The sequence below is a fragment of the Erpetoichthys calabaricus genome, chromosome 13 (assembly GCF_900747795.2).
Source record: "Erpetoichthys calabaricus chromosome 13, fErpCal1.3, whole genome shotgun sequence".
Lineage (NCBI taxonomy): Eukaryota > Metazoa > Chordata > Cladistia > Polypteriformes > Polypteridae > Erpetoichthys > Erpetoichthys calabaricus.
The window spans coordinates 55,021,090-55,038,648 of record NC_041406.2 but is presented as its reverse complement, the minus strand read 5'-3'; the positions used below and the strand labels follow the sequence as shown (position 1 = coordinate 55,038,648).

At 34.8% G+C, this 17,559-nt stretch overlaps 1 protein-coding gene across 1 annotated transcript in view; it reads left to right on the top strand.

Moving 5' to 3' along the window:
* Positions 1-17,559, top strand: part of LOC114663749 (dynein axonemal heavy chain 11) — a 341,140-nt gene that overhangs the window by 211,790 nt on the left and 111,791 nt on the right. Inside the window, 6 exon segments of the mRNA XM_051936024.1 lie at positions 1,973-2,212; positions 4,947-5,108; positions 7,934-8,127; positions 10,971-11,133; positions 11,826-11,949; positions 16,709-16,851. Of these exon segments, the coding sequence (XP_051791984.1) occupies positions 1,973-2,212; positions 4,947-5,108; positions 7,934-8,127; positions 10,971-11,133; positions 11,826-11,949; positions 16,709-16,851 (1,026 nt within the window).

Here is a 17,559-nt window from a genome sequence, read left to right as displayed (position 1 = left end):
TCGCTGAAGCTGCTCCTCTGTGTGGAGGTGACACTGTTTAGTGGATGCAGTGGATTCTCCATAATTGATAGTAGCCTGCTGAGCGCCCGTCGCTCTGCCACGGATGTCAAACTGTCCAGCTCCATGCCTACAATAGAGCCTGCCTTCCTCACCAGTTTGTCCAGATGTGAGGCATCCTTCTTCTTTATGCTGCCTCCCCAGCACACCACTGCGTAGAAGAGGGCACTCGCCACAACAGTCTGATAGAACATCTGCAGCATCTTATTGCAGATGTTGAAGGACACCAGTCTTCTAAGGAAGTATAGCCGGCTCTGTCCTCTCTTGCACAGAGCATCAGAATTGGCAGTCCAGTCCAATTTATCATCCAGCTGCACTCCCAGGTATTTATAGGTCTGTACCCTCTGCACACTGTCACCTCTGATGATCACGGGGTCCAGCAGGGGCCTGGGCCTCCTAAAATCCACCACCAGCTCCTTGGTTTTGCTGGTGTTGTATATTATTTACAGGTGTAGGTGGTTTGAGTCGCACCATTTAACAAAGTCCTTGATGAGGTTCCTATACTCCTTCTCCTGCCCACTCCTGATGCAGCCCATGATAGCAGTGTCGTCAGCGAACTTTTGCACGTGGCAGGACTCCGAGTTGTATTGGTAGTCCGATGTATATAGGCTGAACAGGACCGGAGAAAGTACAGTCCCCTGTGACGCTCCTGTGTTGCTGACCACAATGTCTGACCTGCAGTTCCCGAGACGCACATAGTGAGGTCTGTTTGTAAGATGGTCCAAGATCCATGCCACTAGGTATGAATCTGCTCCCATCTCTGTCAGCTTGTCCCTAAGGAGCAGAGGTTGGATGGTGTTGAAGGCGCTAGAGAAGTCTACTACTAGCAATGCAAAACAATCATAAAATAATTACACATTTTCTTTTTTTATCAGCACTATTTATTAACAACTGATTCTACGGTACTAACAATTACTCACTTGTTTCACAATTCATTAAACTTGCCTAGTGACACTTAGAGGTCTGGAAGGGTTATGGGGAAAAATGAGGTGTGGGAACATACAGGAGAGATTACATGACAGAGAGAGACAGAGTAAAAATGTTTAACTTGGATGTATAAGTTTAGTTTTTTTATTTATTATTGGGTAGGACTATTAACAACAATCATTTTCAAAATATTGAGTATAGCTTTTAAATTATGATATGTGTTATATTATTTAAAAATATGAACTACATGCATGCTTTTTCTGCAGACATTATGATATGGTAAATGCTAATTGTCTTACCAAGATAATCAACCCACTTTCATAAAATTTAATTTGTAATTAGAAATGTGGATTGAAAAAAGTGCAAGTTAAAACACAAGTTGAAAGGGTAGTGTTAATGGAATTATATTGGTTAAGTTTATAATGTATGCATTTTGTAAACAGCAAGAGACTGTGTAATATATATTACAGCCAAGATATTTTTTTACAATGCAACTAATTAAGCCTGAAAGCTTGTATATTATTTACACACATTATGGAACTGACAGAATATCAAAAATTTTAATGTATCTTTCTTATAAACAGCAAGAAAGCATGCCATGTATAATACTGCCAAGATACAGTATTTTTTACAATGTAGCTAAATAAGGTTAAAGACGTGTATGATATTTATACAAATGAAAGAATTGACTGACTATCACAAGTTTTCATTATGAATTGAATTTTACCCTATGCAAACTATTTAATTACTGCAGAAAAACAGGGTGCATTTTCATTTTTAATTTTTTGTTTAATGATTTAAAAAGACAGATTTTGATTTGATTTGATATACTTTATTAATTTCTGTGGGGAAATTGCCTTTCAATGAAAAATATATAATGTGAATCATTAATAGGTATTAGCATTTTATAAGTTAGGCACATTAAAATATTTCTTCTGGTCTCTTGCTATTTTTTAATTTTTCATATTGGATTTCTGTTTTTATGCAGCGTCATTTCTCAGTGTTTGCCGTGAATATCCCCTCTGCTGATGCATTGGATACAATCTATGGAAATATCTTGAGTTTTCATTTCAAACAGCATCCTTTCAATCCAGCTGTGATAAAATCAGGAAGCATAGTGGTCCAGGCAGCCATCTGGCTCAGTCAGAAGATGGTTCAGAACTTTTTGCCAACAGCTATTAAATTTCACTACATTTTTAACTTGAGGGACCTTTCTAATATTTTTCAGGTAACTGCATAATTTCAGTTGTTTGAAGTTATTGTAAAAATTGGTATTAAAGGATGGAGCCAGTACTTGTACATATACAGTAGCTGCGAAAGTCCTAAGTACTGTATATCTGGTTAATATTAAATTTATCATATTGATATTGCTTTAGACTAATGCTGTACATTAAGAACTTACATTGTAAAATTCAATTAGAGTGGCAGTCCTTAGTGTTGTGCACAATCTTAGTGGTTAGTGGCACACTTTTACAAACTCTAGGAAGCAGTTACAGTTCCTGCAGAGGGTAAGGAACCGAAATGTGTCTCAAGTGCTGCAATGGAAGAGTACTGAAAACAGAAGTTATTGGTACTTTAAGCAACAGTGATCAAAACATGGTAAAATTTGAGATCTTTGACACACACAAATGTTTACCAATGATAGACTTGTAATTTGAAGAAAGCAGACTTCATAGGGATGAAAGTGTATCTTGAAAACACAAAATGGGAAGGTAAAAATACAGCAACTGTAAATGATAGATAGTGTCACTTCAGAGACTTTCTGATCCAGGCTCAAAATAAGTATAATCTGAAAACTAATAAAGCAAAAAAGATGAAAAAAATCAGCTGATAAAGACATTATTAAAAAATTAAAACTGAAAAGATCTCTGTATAAGAAAATTAACATAATTCTGACTGGCCAGTACAGCAAGAGTTTAAAAAAAAAAAACATTTGAAAGATCAAAAGAGAAACCGAAAAAAAAATTGTGAGCCAACACAAACAGGAACAATTTTATGAGTCCTACTCTCGCTAGAAAATAATAAAAGAGAATTTAGGGACACAAAAGGCAAAAATGGTTGAAAATTATTGAAAATGAGAAGGAAATAGCATATAAACTAAACAAATATTTCACCCAAGCATTTGTAAAGGAAGAAACAAAAGAAATGTCCCATGCATAAGTAAGAAAAGGTTAGCAAGAGGGTTTATGAGAGAAGATCTATCCAAACCAAACTTTAAGATTTTTTTGACCAGGCAACTGCAATAGTTAACAAAAACAAGGCAAGATACAGTACTGGAGGAGCATTTGTACAATGCAGTTTAATGTAGAAATAGTGCAACATGCTATACATATGGGGAAAGAGAACATTAAATATAAATACAAGATGGGAGACACTGTCGTACTGGAAACAACCTATGAAAATGATTTAGGGGTTTATATTGACATAACATTTTTATCATTTGAGCAATGTACAGAAGTATTTAAAAAAACAAAATGTTAGGCTATATTGTTAAAAGTGTTCAATATAAATCAAGGGTCAGATTATATAATGCCCTAGGGAGACCATATCTGAAGTATTGTGTGCAGTTTTTTTCACCATGCTACAAGAAAGACATAGTATTTGAAGCTGTGCAGAGTTCAGCAAGCATGGCTATCCCAAGACTTGAGGACAGACTCGGTAAATCACATTGTCAACAACACCAGAGGAAACTAAAGGTGAGGATATATTTGACTGAAGGCAATAGCTATGGGAATCTTGGAGAAACTACTGAGCAATGTAGTTGAAGCAAAAAACTTGACAACCTTTGAGAAGTACCTGGATGAGATATTGGTATAGGTTAGCTTTTAGCTAAACACATGAGCTTGATGGACTAAATGGTCTCCTTTCATTTGTCAATTTTCTGTTCTTATGCGTTGGGACAAATTCAGATGTAGCATATGTATTCCTGGAAGTCCTATTGGTGCAAGATCAACCTCCCAGGAAAAGCCATATTTGATACAGCATATCATTGGATCACGGTGCCCAATGTAAACATCAGAGATGACCAGCTGCTTTAGGTGATAGCACTTCTCACTATGACACCCACTATGAGGGTCTTTCAGCAACCATTGTTTCCTGATTCATTTGACAATAACATGCCTGAGGCCAACATATGCCACCAAATACTAAGATGGCCACCCAGGCCTCATGAAGATCTCTAACTCAGCTCATATCAAACTTAGTTGTTTTGAAAATTTACAGAAACAGATGTTCTTGGTGTGTTTTAATTACAGTAATAGTGTCCCAAGGTCCACATGATGTGAATCTGTCTAGTTATTGTAATTTTTGGTCAGTCTGTTTTTTTTTTTTTTTTGTACAAATTGGAGCATCAATGTTTGTTTAAAATATTGTTCAAATTCTAACTGTTAAACTATTCTTTGAATATGTCATGTCAGTTTTCCTGATATTCTTGTGAATCAATTGTATTTTTAAATTCACTGTGTATTTCATTATATGCATTATACTGTGTTTTCTGTTGTCAGTGCTGGGAAAAGTGAGTATAATAACAAGTGTCTCATATTGTCATAATATCTTCGGTCAAGGCATGAAAAATCAAACCGTGTGTGAAGAGGAATTGGAGGTGGTGGGAGCATTTTTACTTCAGTTATTCTAAGAACTGTCTAGTACAGTTCCCAAAGAATGGGAGTAAGGAGTGATTTTTATCTCAGTAAGACAATATTTTGTGAGTAAAAACAGATCCTTAAGAGCATGCCTAAAATTTGAACGTGGTTAATTAGAAACTTAAAGTGATTTACAGTAATTACAAAATTAAATTGTGTTGCCTCACATTACTAGTATTTCTGTATGATAACTTAAACATGACATAACTTCTAACTTGAAATAAAAAAAAACTATAAAAATCTTCACTGTGGGGGCGTATTCATAGTTCATGTTGTTTGTAAATGTAATCCGTAACATTACAGTACATGTTTCTGTTACAGGGGATTTTGTTTTCAACACCTGACAGTATAAAGCTGACAACAGACCTGGTTCAACTTTGGCAGCATGAGTCTTCCCGTGTCTATGCTGACAAACTGGTCGAAACCAAAGACTATACCTTATTTCAAAAGCTTCTCCTTGACACTGCACACAAGTACTTTGAAGTAAGTTTCCTGTTCTTTTTAATTATACAGCTTGCATATGATCAAGGATTAGGGCCCACTCATTCTCTACAATATTAGGGTGAATTAAACAGCTGGAAACATTTATAGATCACAAAGTTAGCTGTGCTTTGTCAAATGCAGATTAGAGTGAAGGCAAATAGAGAATTTTTAACAAGTAATTTTAAGTTGAAATTCCTTGTATAAATCACTTTTTAACATGTTAATATGAAAGCAAAGAAGAATACATTTCCTCTGTGTCTTTGTTTTGTTATTTTTTTTGGCTGTGATTTGAGTGTACTTGTACTTATGCTGTTGCTGTTCTAACTATACATATGCTATGTATGTTACAGTAATAGGGTAGATTTAGCATGACATCCTAAGTTATTAAAAAATATTTTTTCTGTTGAAGGAGCAGTAAAGTGGTTAAGTGTGGTGGGAACTTCGAGGAACCCCATGTTACACAATGAAAAAATATTGTGTGTTTTCATGTTTTAAAATAGTATATCTTTAGCAATTGAATTTTGTAATATATTGCAATTTGTTTTCTTTTTGTTTGACTGAAATTAGAATTGAAATCTTATCATTTTAAGCAAAAACGTATTAATCGTTTACACCTAATAAGATAAACAGTGGCAACAACATTTATGTCTATGGCATATTTTCATGCAAAGGATGTAGCTTTTGCTTTGCAAGATGTCAGAGATAGTTACAAAAAAAGAAAACACAAATTAAATTTAGAAAAGAATAATAATGTATAAATAGTATACAAAAATAAACAATGTACTCTTACATAATATAGAAACAGTATATTATTAAGAGGCGGCACGGTGGCGCAGTGGGTAGCGCTGCTGCCTCGCAGTTGGGAGACCTGGGGACCCGGGTTCACTTCCCGGGTCCTCCCTGCGTGGAGTTTGCATGTTCTCCCCGTGTCTGCGTGGGTTTCCTCCGGGCGCTCCGGTTTCCTCCCACAGTCCAAAGACATGCAGGTTAGGTGGATTGGCGATTCTAAATTGGCCCTAGTGTATGCTTGGTGTGTGGGTGTGTTTGTGTGTGTCCTGCGGTGGGTTGGCACCCTGCCCGGGATTGTTTCCTGCCTTGTGCCCTGTGTTGGCTGGGATTGGCTCCAGCAGACCCCCGTGACCCTGTGTTCGGATTCAGCGGGTTGGAAAATGGATGGATGGATGGATATTATTAAGAGAAGTTTATTCCTTAAACCTTGAAAATGTTTTTAAGTGTCCAAATGTGAGTCCGATTATAAGGTCAGGTGGCCAAGGTGGATAGAAAAATCAGAAAAAACGCCCACCCCCTACTGAGTCTTCTACCTAACACAGATGTTCTTATATAGTTCTTTATTGGTTTTTCAGGCTTTGTTTTAGAGGTTTTAATGCAGTGGGTCTGTTGGAGAGTTGAGGTACCCGCTCAATTCATTAATTAATAATTTAATCTTCTGGAACTTGATTTAACATGATAATTTAGCATGGGAATACTCTGTTATGGCACATAACACAGTGATAAGGCATATCATCTAACTTTAGCTCTGGATATATCTTCATGAGATGAGCCCTTAGGTCTGTAATTGGGCTCTTTACCAATAGTTGAGATTAGAATGTTTATATTATTGAATGTATACACATGAGAATTTTAATTCATTGGAACCAGGTAATGATGAAGTTCATACTAATTTGCAGTTCAAATTGATGTTCACATTAATTTACTGTTTTCACAATAAATTTAAAAATTTTTTCAATTCAAGCTAGAAATCCTGTTTATGTACTGTCATTTGTTCTGTTATTTAACCCGGGTTTGATTCGTGGTCAGGGATTGATAAAAACCCTGTAGTACTTACCAGCCCTTTACTTTTGTAGGAAGTAAAGTTTTGCAGGTTAGGATGAGAGCAAACAAACTAGGCAAACTCTGCATGTAAATATTGCATATGGATTGTAAAATACTGTATATTGTTTCGTATTAAACTTTGTTACTCCATGTGAAAATCAAAATGAACCTAAACATTCATCTTAAACATGGAGAGAGTATTTGGTGTAGGAATCTTTTCTGCAGTCTTAAAATTTGCAGTGTGTCATCTTTGGAAATTTATAAGTAATTAATTTTCTATGCGAGTATCAAAAACATATTGCTTTAGTATTTAGACATATTGTACCTTGAATACTGTTAGTACTGTTGCAGAGATTCCTATACCAGTGCATCCACCAAAATAAAAAAACATACAAAAAAACAATACTTGTTCTCAGTGTCTCAGTATCGTGATGAAAAATATTGCAATACTGTATTGTGTCTGTATTCTCCTCTACCCTTTGTGATTAATACTGCTGCCATTTAGGTCCAGTGTCTTGCATGTTTTTCCCATGAACAGCCACTGTCTGTCTGAAGTTTGTATATTCTTCTTATGTCTGCATTGTTTTTTTCTACAGGTACTCAAGTTTTCCACTCATACTACTGAAACATGCATGCTACTTTGATTAACAATTTTAAATTGGCTCCATATGAATATTGTGTGATTGGTGCCTGCAGTGGACCCCATCCAGGGTTGGCTCCTGTCTTGTGCCCGATGATGCCAGGATAATTCTGGCACACCATGACATTGTATTGTATTAAAAAAGTTTAAAATGTTAAAATAGTTTTATTTTAGCAGGTTTACCTCACTGATTAATTAAGCACAGTGCTGTACTTAACATTTTATTCTGACAACTTCTAATTTAACGTCCTTTTGCCAAGAATAAAGGAGTAGCTTTAGTGGGTTATTTCTAGTTCTATTTATTGAGTTTTAAGTATACTACCTTGTAATTTTTATTTCTTCCTTTGTAAAGGGTGTAGAGGACCACATTCTGCTACAGCAACCTCTGATTTATTGCCATTTTGCCAATGGATCTGGAGATTCTCGTTATATGCCAGTTAAAGGTTGGGATGTACTCAAGAAAATATTAACGGAGACTCTTTACAGCTACAATGAGCTCAACGCTGAAATGAACCTTGTTCTTTTTGAAGATGCCATGCAGCATGTGTAGGTCTATTCGTCCACTTTATATACTGTTTGCTCTGTAACCTACAGTAATTACTACTGCAGGGTCCTGGGTGGGTGACATGTCAAATTGAACATTGCACATAATTAATTTCCCATAAATTATATAAATTCCTGATTTCACTTGCATAAGCACTTTATTCAAGTTTATTCATTTTATTTTACAAACAACTTTGTCTTTGTAATAAATCATATTTGTCTTGCAGATTTAGCATTTTTGACAGTGTAAAGAACATGGTAATTGGTTACATTTTACAGTACAAAATAATATTTAGAGAATTCACATCCATATTTTGTTTTCAGGTCTCATTACTATTACAGCTTTTATGGTTTTAGAAGAAGTAATGGTCTTCAGTAATTACGTATTTCTCTTATAACAGTTTTCCAAATTATTGATTTGTAAGTCTTGTCTTTTAGTGTTCTTTGTTAAAGGCGGAGTGGTGGCTCTGAGGCTAGGGATCTGCACTAGCAATCGGAAGGTTGCCGGTTCGAATCCCGTAAATGCCAATAGGGACTCTGCTCTGTTGGGCCCTTCAGCAAGGTCCTTAACCTGCAATTGCTGAGCGCTTTGAGTAGTGAGAAAAGCGCTATATAAATGCAAAGAATTATTATTAAAGAAAGAAAAGAATTTTTATAAACCATTAATTCAACCCTTACACCCATTTAAACAAGATAACTCCATAATTAGAATTAGCCAGAAAAAGTTATTATTCCAGGTATTACTGCTCTTAATGACTTACCCTGTAAAACTGATAGAATCCAATAGTGATCATTTCAGTCATCCTCTTTTTTCTGATTATATCCTAAACAAATAGTTGTTGCTTAAATTTGATTACTGGTCTTATACACAAACTGTTTCTCTTTGTTTTCTCCACTTTTTTTTTTTGTTACTGCTTACCTTGATTTTTAATGTTTCACTTAAACTGATCTTTATGACTGTTGTTTTATTACTCAACTTTAATAAAAAATTGAATACAAAAATAATCTGAATTCAATGGCAAAACTAGCCAAGAATTGTTCTGCTGCTTACTATCACAGGCAGAGTCTTTATTTTGTAGAATTTATCCAAGATCCTAATAAAGAGTACTACAGTTGGCCATCTTATATAGGCAAAACGTGGTTGTATCAGGTACAGTAATGTCAGCAGCCACTTCATTGGCAGTGATGCCATTACTAAACAACAACATTTATTTTATATAGCACATTTTCATACAAATAATGTAGCACAAAGTGCTTTACATGATGAAGAAAGAGGAAAAAAAAAGACAAAAAAGAATTAAAATAAGAGAACACTAATTAACATAGAATAAAAGTAAGGTCCGATGGCCAGGGAAGACAAAAAAAAACAAAAAAAACTCCAGACGGCTGGAGAAAAAATAATATATGCAGGGGTTCCAGGCCATGAGACCGCCCATCCCCCTCTAGCATTCTACCTAACATAAATGACATCAATCAGTCCTCATTGTTTTCAGGGTTCTCATGGAAGGACTTGATGATGATGGTCACATGGACTTCTGGTCTTTAATCCATCAATGTAAGGACATCATGGTGCTTTGATTAGGTGGTGGTTATTATTGGTATTAAAAACAAAATAACAAAAGAAAATAATCAAACAAGGGTCATAAATTACATTTATAACAAGAACATAACAAGCTTCACACCAACTGTACCCAGGATACAAACCAAGGACTGTATGAGCTGTGAGGCAATAAAGGTAGCCAGTGTACTAAAATACCATCTCCTGATCACATATCCATCTTTATAACAACACTACAGTAGAATAAACAAAAATGCACATAAAATATGTATTGATTCTGTACGATGAGTCTCTTTATAGAAGCATCTGTTGCTATAGTTATAGCTGTAATTTTTGCTGCTCTGTTTTCATGGATTTGATTTTTCACCTCATAGTTTTGACTATTTTGAAAATCTGGATTAGGTTGTGAATTTGGTTTTAAAAATATAGTTCACTGTTAATCATTTTTTTTCTTTCGGATATTACAATGTAAATGTCCTTGGGGTAAATGCTTGCAAAAAATCTGTATGTGCAAAGAGAATTATAAAAAAAATAATTAAATGCTAATATTTAATCATGATAATACATTAATTCATTATTTTAATATATTGTGGTAAATTGTCTATTGACAAAACGTTACATACAAAAAAGGTTCAAGCCATTGGTTAATTTTTCATTGTGGGATTTTTCATATTGTGAAGGTTCAAAATAGTCCTCAGAAAAAGTTGGAGGAACAACCGGGGCTGCCACATGAATGTTAAAGTTCAAAAAAGAATACTAAAATAGAGAACTGAAAATAGTAATCAAAGGTACAAAACAGAAAAAAAAGGCATAAACGCTTCCCTCACTAGTCTGTTTGGCTTCTCTAAGGAGATTGCCTCTGTTGAGTGGATCAGATTCAGGGACGGGCCAGGGACACTGCTCCTAGTCAGGCGCCATTCTTACCAGGGACATTGATATTTACAGTATGGGACCAGAGTCAGAGCTTATGGGCAGAGCTCGGTTGCCCTCACTGGGTGGCTTAATGCTGACAAATGCCAGTATTAATTATACTGTATTTAACTAAATATGTTTAACATACTTTTACCAGATATACTACTTTTACTGTACCCTATAATTGCAGTTCACTAAATCCCTTATATACTGATTAATAGGCTTACATTTGGTGGTGTCTCTCACATTTTATGCATTAGAATAATATGAAAATTTGTGCAATATTATATTTATAGGTATGATTTAATCATAATAATATGTAATTTCTGTTTTCCCTTTTATTACAACAAATCTTATTGTATCACTTGTTGAACAGGTGTCGCATTAGCCGTATCTTGGAATCTTCTAGAGGTTATGCCCTTCTCATTGGAGTAGGAGGCAGTGGAAAGCAGAGCCTCTCAAGATTAGCAGCTTATATCAGCTCCTTGGATGTCTTCCAGATCATACTAAGAAAAGGCTATGGCATTCAAGACCTTCGGGTACAGTAAAGCTATTTTGTAGTTTTAGGAAATGTGCCTGTCAACAGTTATCAGCCAACACAAGTAATAGCCCATGTTAGGGAATGGTTGTAATGCTGTTTTTAGATGCACAAATAGTTCTTTGAATAAATATACTTGTCAAGTATAACTAAACCTTAAACATTCCTCCTTAGCTAATTAATATTGATTGCATTTCATTTGAAACTGCATTCTTCTAATCAATATTTTCGTGACTTTCCACAATATATAGGATTTCATCCTTTACAGTTTAACATTTGGCAGGATAATAGAACATTTTCAGAAACTCAATTAATGTTGTGAATACATTTCACTATTCTACTCAAACCTCCACTTTTCACAACAGCTGTTTCGTTTTATTCAAGGAGGAAATGAGATATTAAAGACCAAGAAAAAGCTAATTATGGTAATCAGTGCTTATTGTTTTTTGTAATAAAAACCAATGTTTGTACGTCATTCTTGAAGTAAAAATATATATACTGTACATATTTATAATGTTTTAATTAATAGACTCTTGATTCCCATTTTAAACATTTTAACCTCTTCTATTCATTATATCTTGTGCTTCCTAATTTTGGTTATTACTAATTATACTGTAATTTCAGTTCCTTTTTCAATTCTTTTCTAGCTAATTCTGTAGCTGGCAGTAAAGTATTAAAATGTTTTTTTTTCAGGTGGATCTAGCCAATTTGTACATCAAGACTGGAGCCAAAAATATGCCCACTGTGTTTTTGTTAACAGATGCCCAAGTTCCAGATGAACGCTTCCTTGTTCTAATTAACGACTTGCTGGCATCAGGTGAATAGTTTGTCAAATATTATTTTGCTTACTTCTATAGACTCCATAGTCCATGTATGTGTAGATTCAGGCTACTTTTTTTGAAAGGGCATTGAAGACGAAATTATTGGTGGTTTAGAGCAGTTGTGTTAAACTTTGAGATCTTTGAGAGCCACTGCCAACAGATTGTTGTTTCAGTTACTTTACTAATTAGTAACCTGTTACAGATACCAATTAAATGTAATGTTTTGCATTAATTTTTATTTACTTGCTTTAAGACTGCATCTTGGAGAGCAATAGTAACTTCAGGTTTTTTTTTTTTTTACAGCCACTTTTTAAATTATTAACCAGTTACAACTACTAATTATGATATAATCTTGTACCTTAATTTTAACTTACTTGCATTTAAAGGTTTAGAACCTTTAGATAGATAGATAGATAGATAGATAGATAGATAGATAGATAGATAGATAGATAGATAGATAGATAGATAGATAGATAGATAGATAGATAGATTGCTTTTCTCCTTCAACTAGCAGCCAAGCAATAAAAAAGCAAAGTGAGAGCCAACAAATAATTAGGTAATTTGATCCCATTTGCACCTATGTGTCCATCATGCAATATCTGTTTCAGTACAATAATTAAAAATAAAAAATGTGAAGGTCTGAGAAATATTAATCTGCTCTGGTACATAAAACATTTTGATAGTTTTCTCAGAGCACTGGCAAAAAACACCAGTGTTGGAAATGTCTTATATTATCAAAATGAGAGCTTTAACCAGCCATAGAACTAAAGAATGTGTTTCAGTAACATCGATAATTATATTCTAATTAAAAAATTACTTGGAGCAAAAATGGTGTTCCTCGAAGAACTGAGTCATAAGACATGAGTTAGCTGGTCATCTGTTGGCTCACCTTTCATATCATTTTTTATTGGCTACTAGCTAAAGAAAATAGAAACAATCAAGAGTTTTGAATCTTAAAACACAAGTGAACTGATATTAAGACAAAATTAGTATGTTACATTAGTGGCAGTATTTTGTTATTGCTGTATAATAAGAAAGTGGCAGTAAAGAACAACTACAGCCATTGTGGCAATCCAGAATTTGAGTTTGACAGCCATGGTTTAGAAGTATCATACAGAAGTCATCTTTTAATACTGCCCAGTTTGAAAAAACAGTAAGGGTGAATGAAGAAGAGTGAATCATATTAAACTGAAAATATCTGTGCCACAAAAATAAGCAGACAATGCCCACAGTACTGCAAAAGCTATTTATTAAGTAAAAGTAAGTATAAGTAAAATAAGAAAAATACATGGAGTTTATATATTAAACTTTCAGAGTTTCATGTACAGATAAGAAAAATCTATGTACAATATATACAGTACAATATTTCAAGTTTTTATATTCACTTATAAGCAAAACCTTCAAGTGTATTTGTCCTAAGCTAAAAGTCTTAGTTCCCAATAACCCACTTTTCTCTTTGGACAATGTCAATATAAGACTGAGTTTTGCACGGTGGCGCAGTGGGTAGCGCTGCTGCCTCGCAGTTGGGTGATCTGGGGACCTGGGTTCGCTTCCCGGGTCCTCCCTGCGTGGAGTTTGCATGTTCTCCCCGTGTCTGCGTGGGTTTCCCTCCGGGCGCTCCGGTTTCCTCCACAGTCCAAAGACATGCAGGTTAGGTGGATTGGCGATTCTAAATTGGGCCCTAGTGTGTGCTTGGTATATGGGTGTGTTTGTGTGTGTCCTGCGGTGGGTTGGCACCCTGCCCAGAATTGTTTCCTGCCTTGTGCCCTGTGTTGGCTGGGATTGGCCTCCAGCAGACCCCCGTGACCCTGTGTTCGGATTCAAGCGGGTTGGAAAATGGATGGATGGATGGAAACACAAGAGTAGGGGAAAAAATCCCCCAAAATATACATTATATTGACCAGCTATGTTATATGGGTTGGAGACGGTGGCACTGACCAGAAAGCAGGAGACAGAACTGGAGGTGGCAGAGTTAAAGATGCTAAGATTTGCATTGGGTGTGACGAGGATGGACAGGATTAGAAATGAGTACATTAGAGGGTCGGCTCAGGTTGGACAGTTGGGAGACAAAGTCATAGAGGCGAGGTTGCGTTGGTTTGGGACATGTGCAGAGGAGAGATGCAGAGTATATTGGGAGAAGGATGCTAACGATAAGGTATGACAGGTAAGAGAAAAAAGAGGAAGGCCTGACAGAAGGTTTATGGATGTGGTGAGAGAGGACATGCAGGTGATAAGTGTAACAGAACAAGATGCAGAGGACAGAAAGATATAGAAGAAGATGATCTGCTGTGGCAACCCCTAACGGGAGCAGCCGAAAGAAGAAGAAGAAGTAGTCAAGTAGTATGCATGACTGTTGCTACCATAGTAAAACTAAGTTTTAACACTCCAGTTCTTTCTAATGTAATGTTTTTGCCACTTACCCTCTTCCTGCTTTCATGCACTGACTATGTAAACACTTTCTTGTGTAAAATGGACTACTTTATTGCATAACCGGTTATTGTGAAATCTGATACAAAAATAAAGGACAATACAAACACCTCCACACAACAACCACACAGGCTTGCAGAGCACTTTATCACTGTAGTGCTTGTACTGTTGGTAATTTAGAATGTATCAGTAAAAACATAAAAAATACATTGCTTAATAACATATCTGCATGCGGTAAATAATGGTTATATTATCTAATGGGGTTCGGAAATTGATTCATTTAGCTAATTACGGTAACTGGCTGACTAAAGTTAGCTAAAATGTTATGCTAACAAACCAGGTTGGCCTATTTACTGTATATTGGTTCTCAAGCATGAGTAAAGTGGTGTGCAAGGAGACAGTGACTGTATTAGATCCAAGTGACATTTAAATTGTTCAGATACATCTACCTGTTATATACTACATGGGTGTTTGCTTATAAAATCCAGGTTGCTGCTTGACATTCATGCTACAAAATGGACTTGGGTCCATGTGAAATAGAGTGTGACCATAGTGCACAGCATTCATTCTCTTCTGCAGAAGGTGTCGACTGTTATGCCATTCTTCCCTGTTCTTCTCCTGTTCGCTTGTTTTGACTGCTCCCTCTCTCCTCTCACTTGACACATCTTTAAACTTAGTTCCTCATAAGTTCAGTTGATATCAGTCACTATACAGGTCTCTTTTAATATCACATTCATGTGAGCTAGGCAAACCTACCTCTGGATGTTGTAATCCATTAATTCCACACAGTTTGTGACATGCAATGCTTACTGCTGTATCAGTGCTGTCAGGCTGCCAGCTATTATACTGTCTTCATGGCTGAGGTGTTGTTATGTATCTTTGGTTACATTGGTTAGAAATTGAGTATTTGTCTCATAAATACTGAATCTTTAGTTAAATGGATATGTCAAATTGTAATGAAAAATTACATTACAAGTGATTTTTGGTAATAGGTGGTATGCTGTGTCTTTGACTTTAGCAAATAGGCCCATGGTCTGAGACACTTCTGCTGCTATTGACTTATTTGAGACTTGATTTTTTTGACAGGATCAATGCTGTATATTGCTTATTGCTTCTGTTTTGACAATGGCAATAAAAATGAAGGAACTTGAATCTATACATTGGCTAATTTTCAATTTTGTTAAATGAGTCACTTTCATTGTTCTTGGTTATGTAAAATGCTATTTTGTATATTTTGCAAAATGATTCCTGTCATCAAGGGCAAAAATTATAACTTAATAGGTTCAAGTTACCAAGACTAGCATTTTTTCTTTTATGATAAATGATATGTGTATTAATTAGATGCATATACATATGTATTTTGAAATGGAATATGTCTTTTTATTTATCAGTACAGTATGTGTATACATCTTCAGATATATTTGAAACGCTTGTATATTTTAATTCATTATTACTAATTTAAGCTCCGTAGTACTTGTCAGTTTCAATTGTTCAACTGTTGATTTATAATATCTTATAAATGTGTAAAAAAAGAAAATATATTTATAGAACATAAAATAAATAACTTTGCTATTATTTTCTCCCAAATTAATTTAAAAACATTTTTGTTGTTATCAAAAATATCTGCAGTGAGAAATTAAGTATTTTGGTAATTACTGGTTATTATTTATTTGGAAAAAATGCCTGCTTATTTTATTTTATGATAGAGATTTGGACAATAGTAAAAAAATAACTTTAATAAATGTCTTTTTTTAAATGGCCAATATTTTTTGTGCTGTGCTAGGTTTTATTTTTAATTTATTGAATTTATTGAAGCCAGAACATGTGACAAGATTTATTTTACTTGGAATGTTTAACTAAATTATGCAGTCAGATTGCGTTAAATTATTTTCAAATTATGTATTTACAAGTGAAATAAGTTTAAAGGGTTATGTTACTAAGTGGAAATTTCGTTTTGCAATGTATGCATAATTCAGATGCTTCTCTGCAGGTATTACTAAAGGTACCTTCGCCATTAGAGTTCAAGGCAGTTTATTCTTGTATAGAACTCTTCAGTAAGAACAGGCTTAGAGCACATTTCAAACCATATTAATGAGCATTATTTTGGAGATTTCAGAACATTTACAACAAGGTACTGCATCCTTCTACTATGTCATAATGTTGACAGTTTTAAAAATCTACTAAAGATCAGGTTTATACAAATACTTCCTTACCGTTTCTGTTTAGCTAAGTTCTTATTGAATCTAATAAAACACAGAGAGTGTCTCTCCAGCCTTGCATCAGAAATAGTAGAATATTTACTTTTATTTACAAAACTTGTATTTGAAGGAGAAATACCAGAGTTATTCAATGATGAAGAAACAGAGAATATTATCACTGGAATAAGAAATGAGGTCCGAAGTCTTGGCTTGCTTGATAACAGAGAAAATTGTTGGAAATTTTTCATAGACAGAGTCCGTCGACAGCTTAAGGTAAGAATCACAGTTGAAAGACTAAAGAACAATGTTTCATAAAAGCTTCATTTGTTCAAATTCAGTCCATCAGTTTACAAATAGTCTAGTAAAGACATTAATTTCACTTTGTATTTTGAAAACAGAATATAAAATTCATTCATTAAATTTCTCATTTTAGCCTGGTGCTTTTTACCTTCTTTTGTTTTGCTCAGTTTAACTCTGTCCCTTTAGCTCTGGTTGATTATCCAGTCTGGTATTTGAAGTAGTTTCTGCTGATAATCGTGACATCAAATACCAAACTTTACTATATGGACTCTTTTTTGGTCTCTTAGACATATATGTTCTTATTTATCTTATGGCTCTTTGTTAGTGATGGCTTCCACAATTCCTGTTTTGCATTGCTGAACATCAATTTTCCTTTTACCATCTTCTAATTTATCTGTTTCACTGTACTATCTTTGATTTAAATTCTTTCATAAAGTCATTGTTGTAAAGCTTAGCTATTCTATACAAGTTTCTTGTACTATAATAGTTTATTTCTTGCATGCAAAATGCTGCCAACATTTATAACTTTCTCCATTTTCTTTCTTATTGTTATACATTCTTTTAATGTACACTGTACTCTGTATGCAACTTTTTTCTTTGTCATTGTGTAGATCTCCTTTAGTGTTCTTTGCACTTTGTCAGCCTACATTCCTGTTGCATTTGTACCTCTGACTCTTCCAC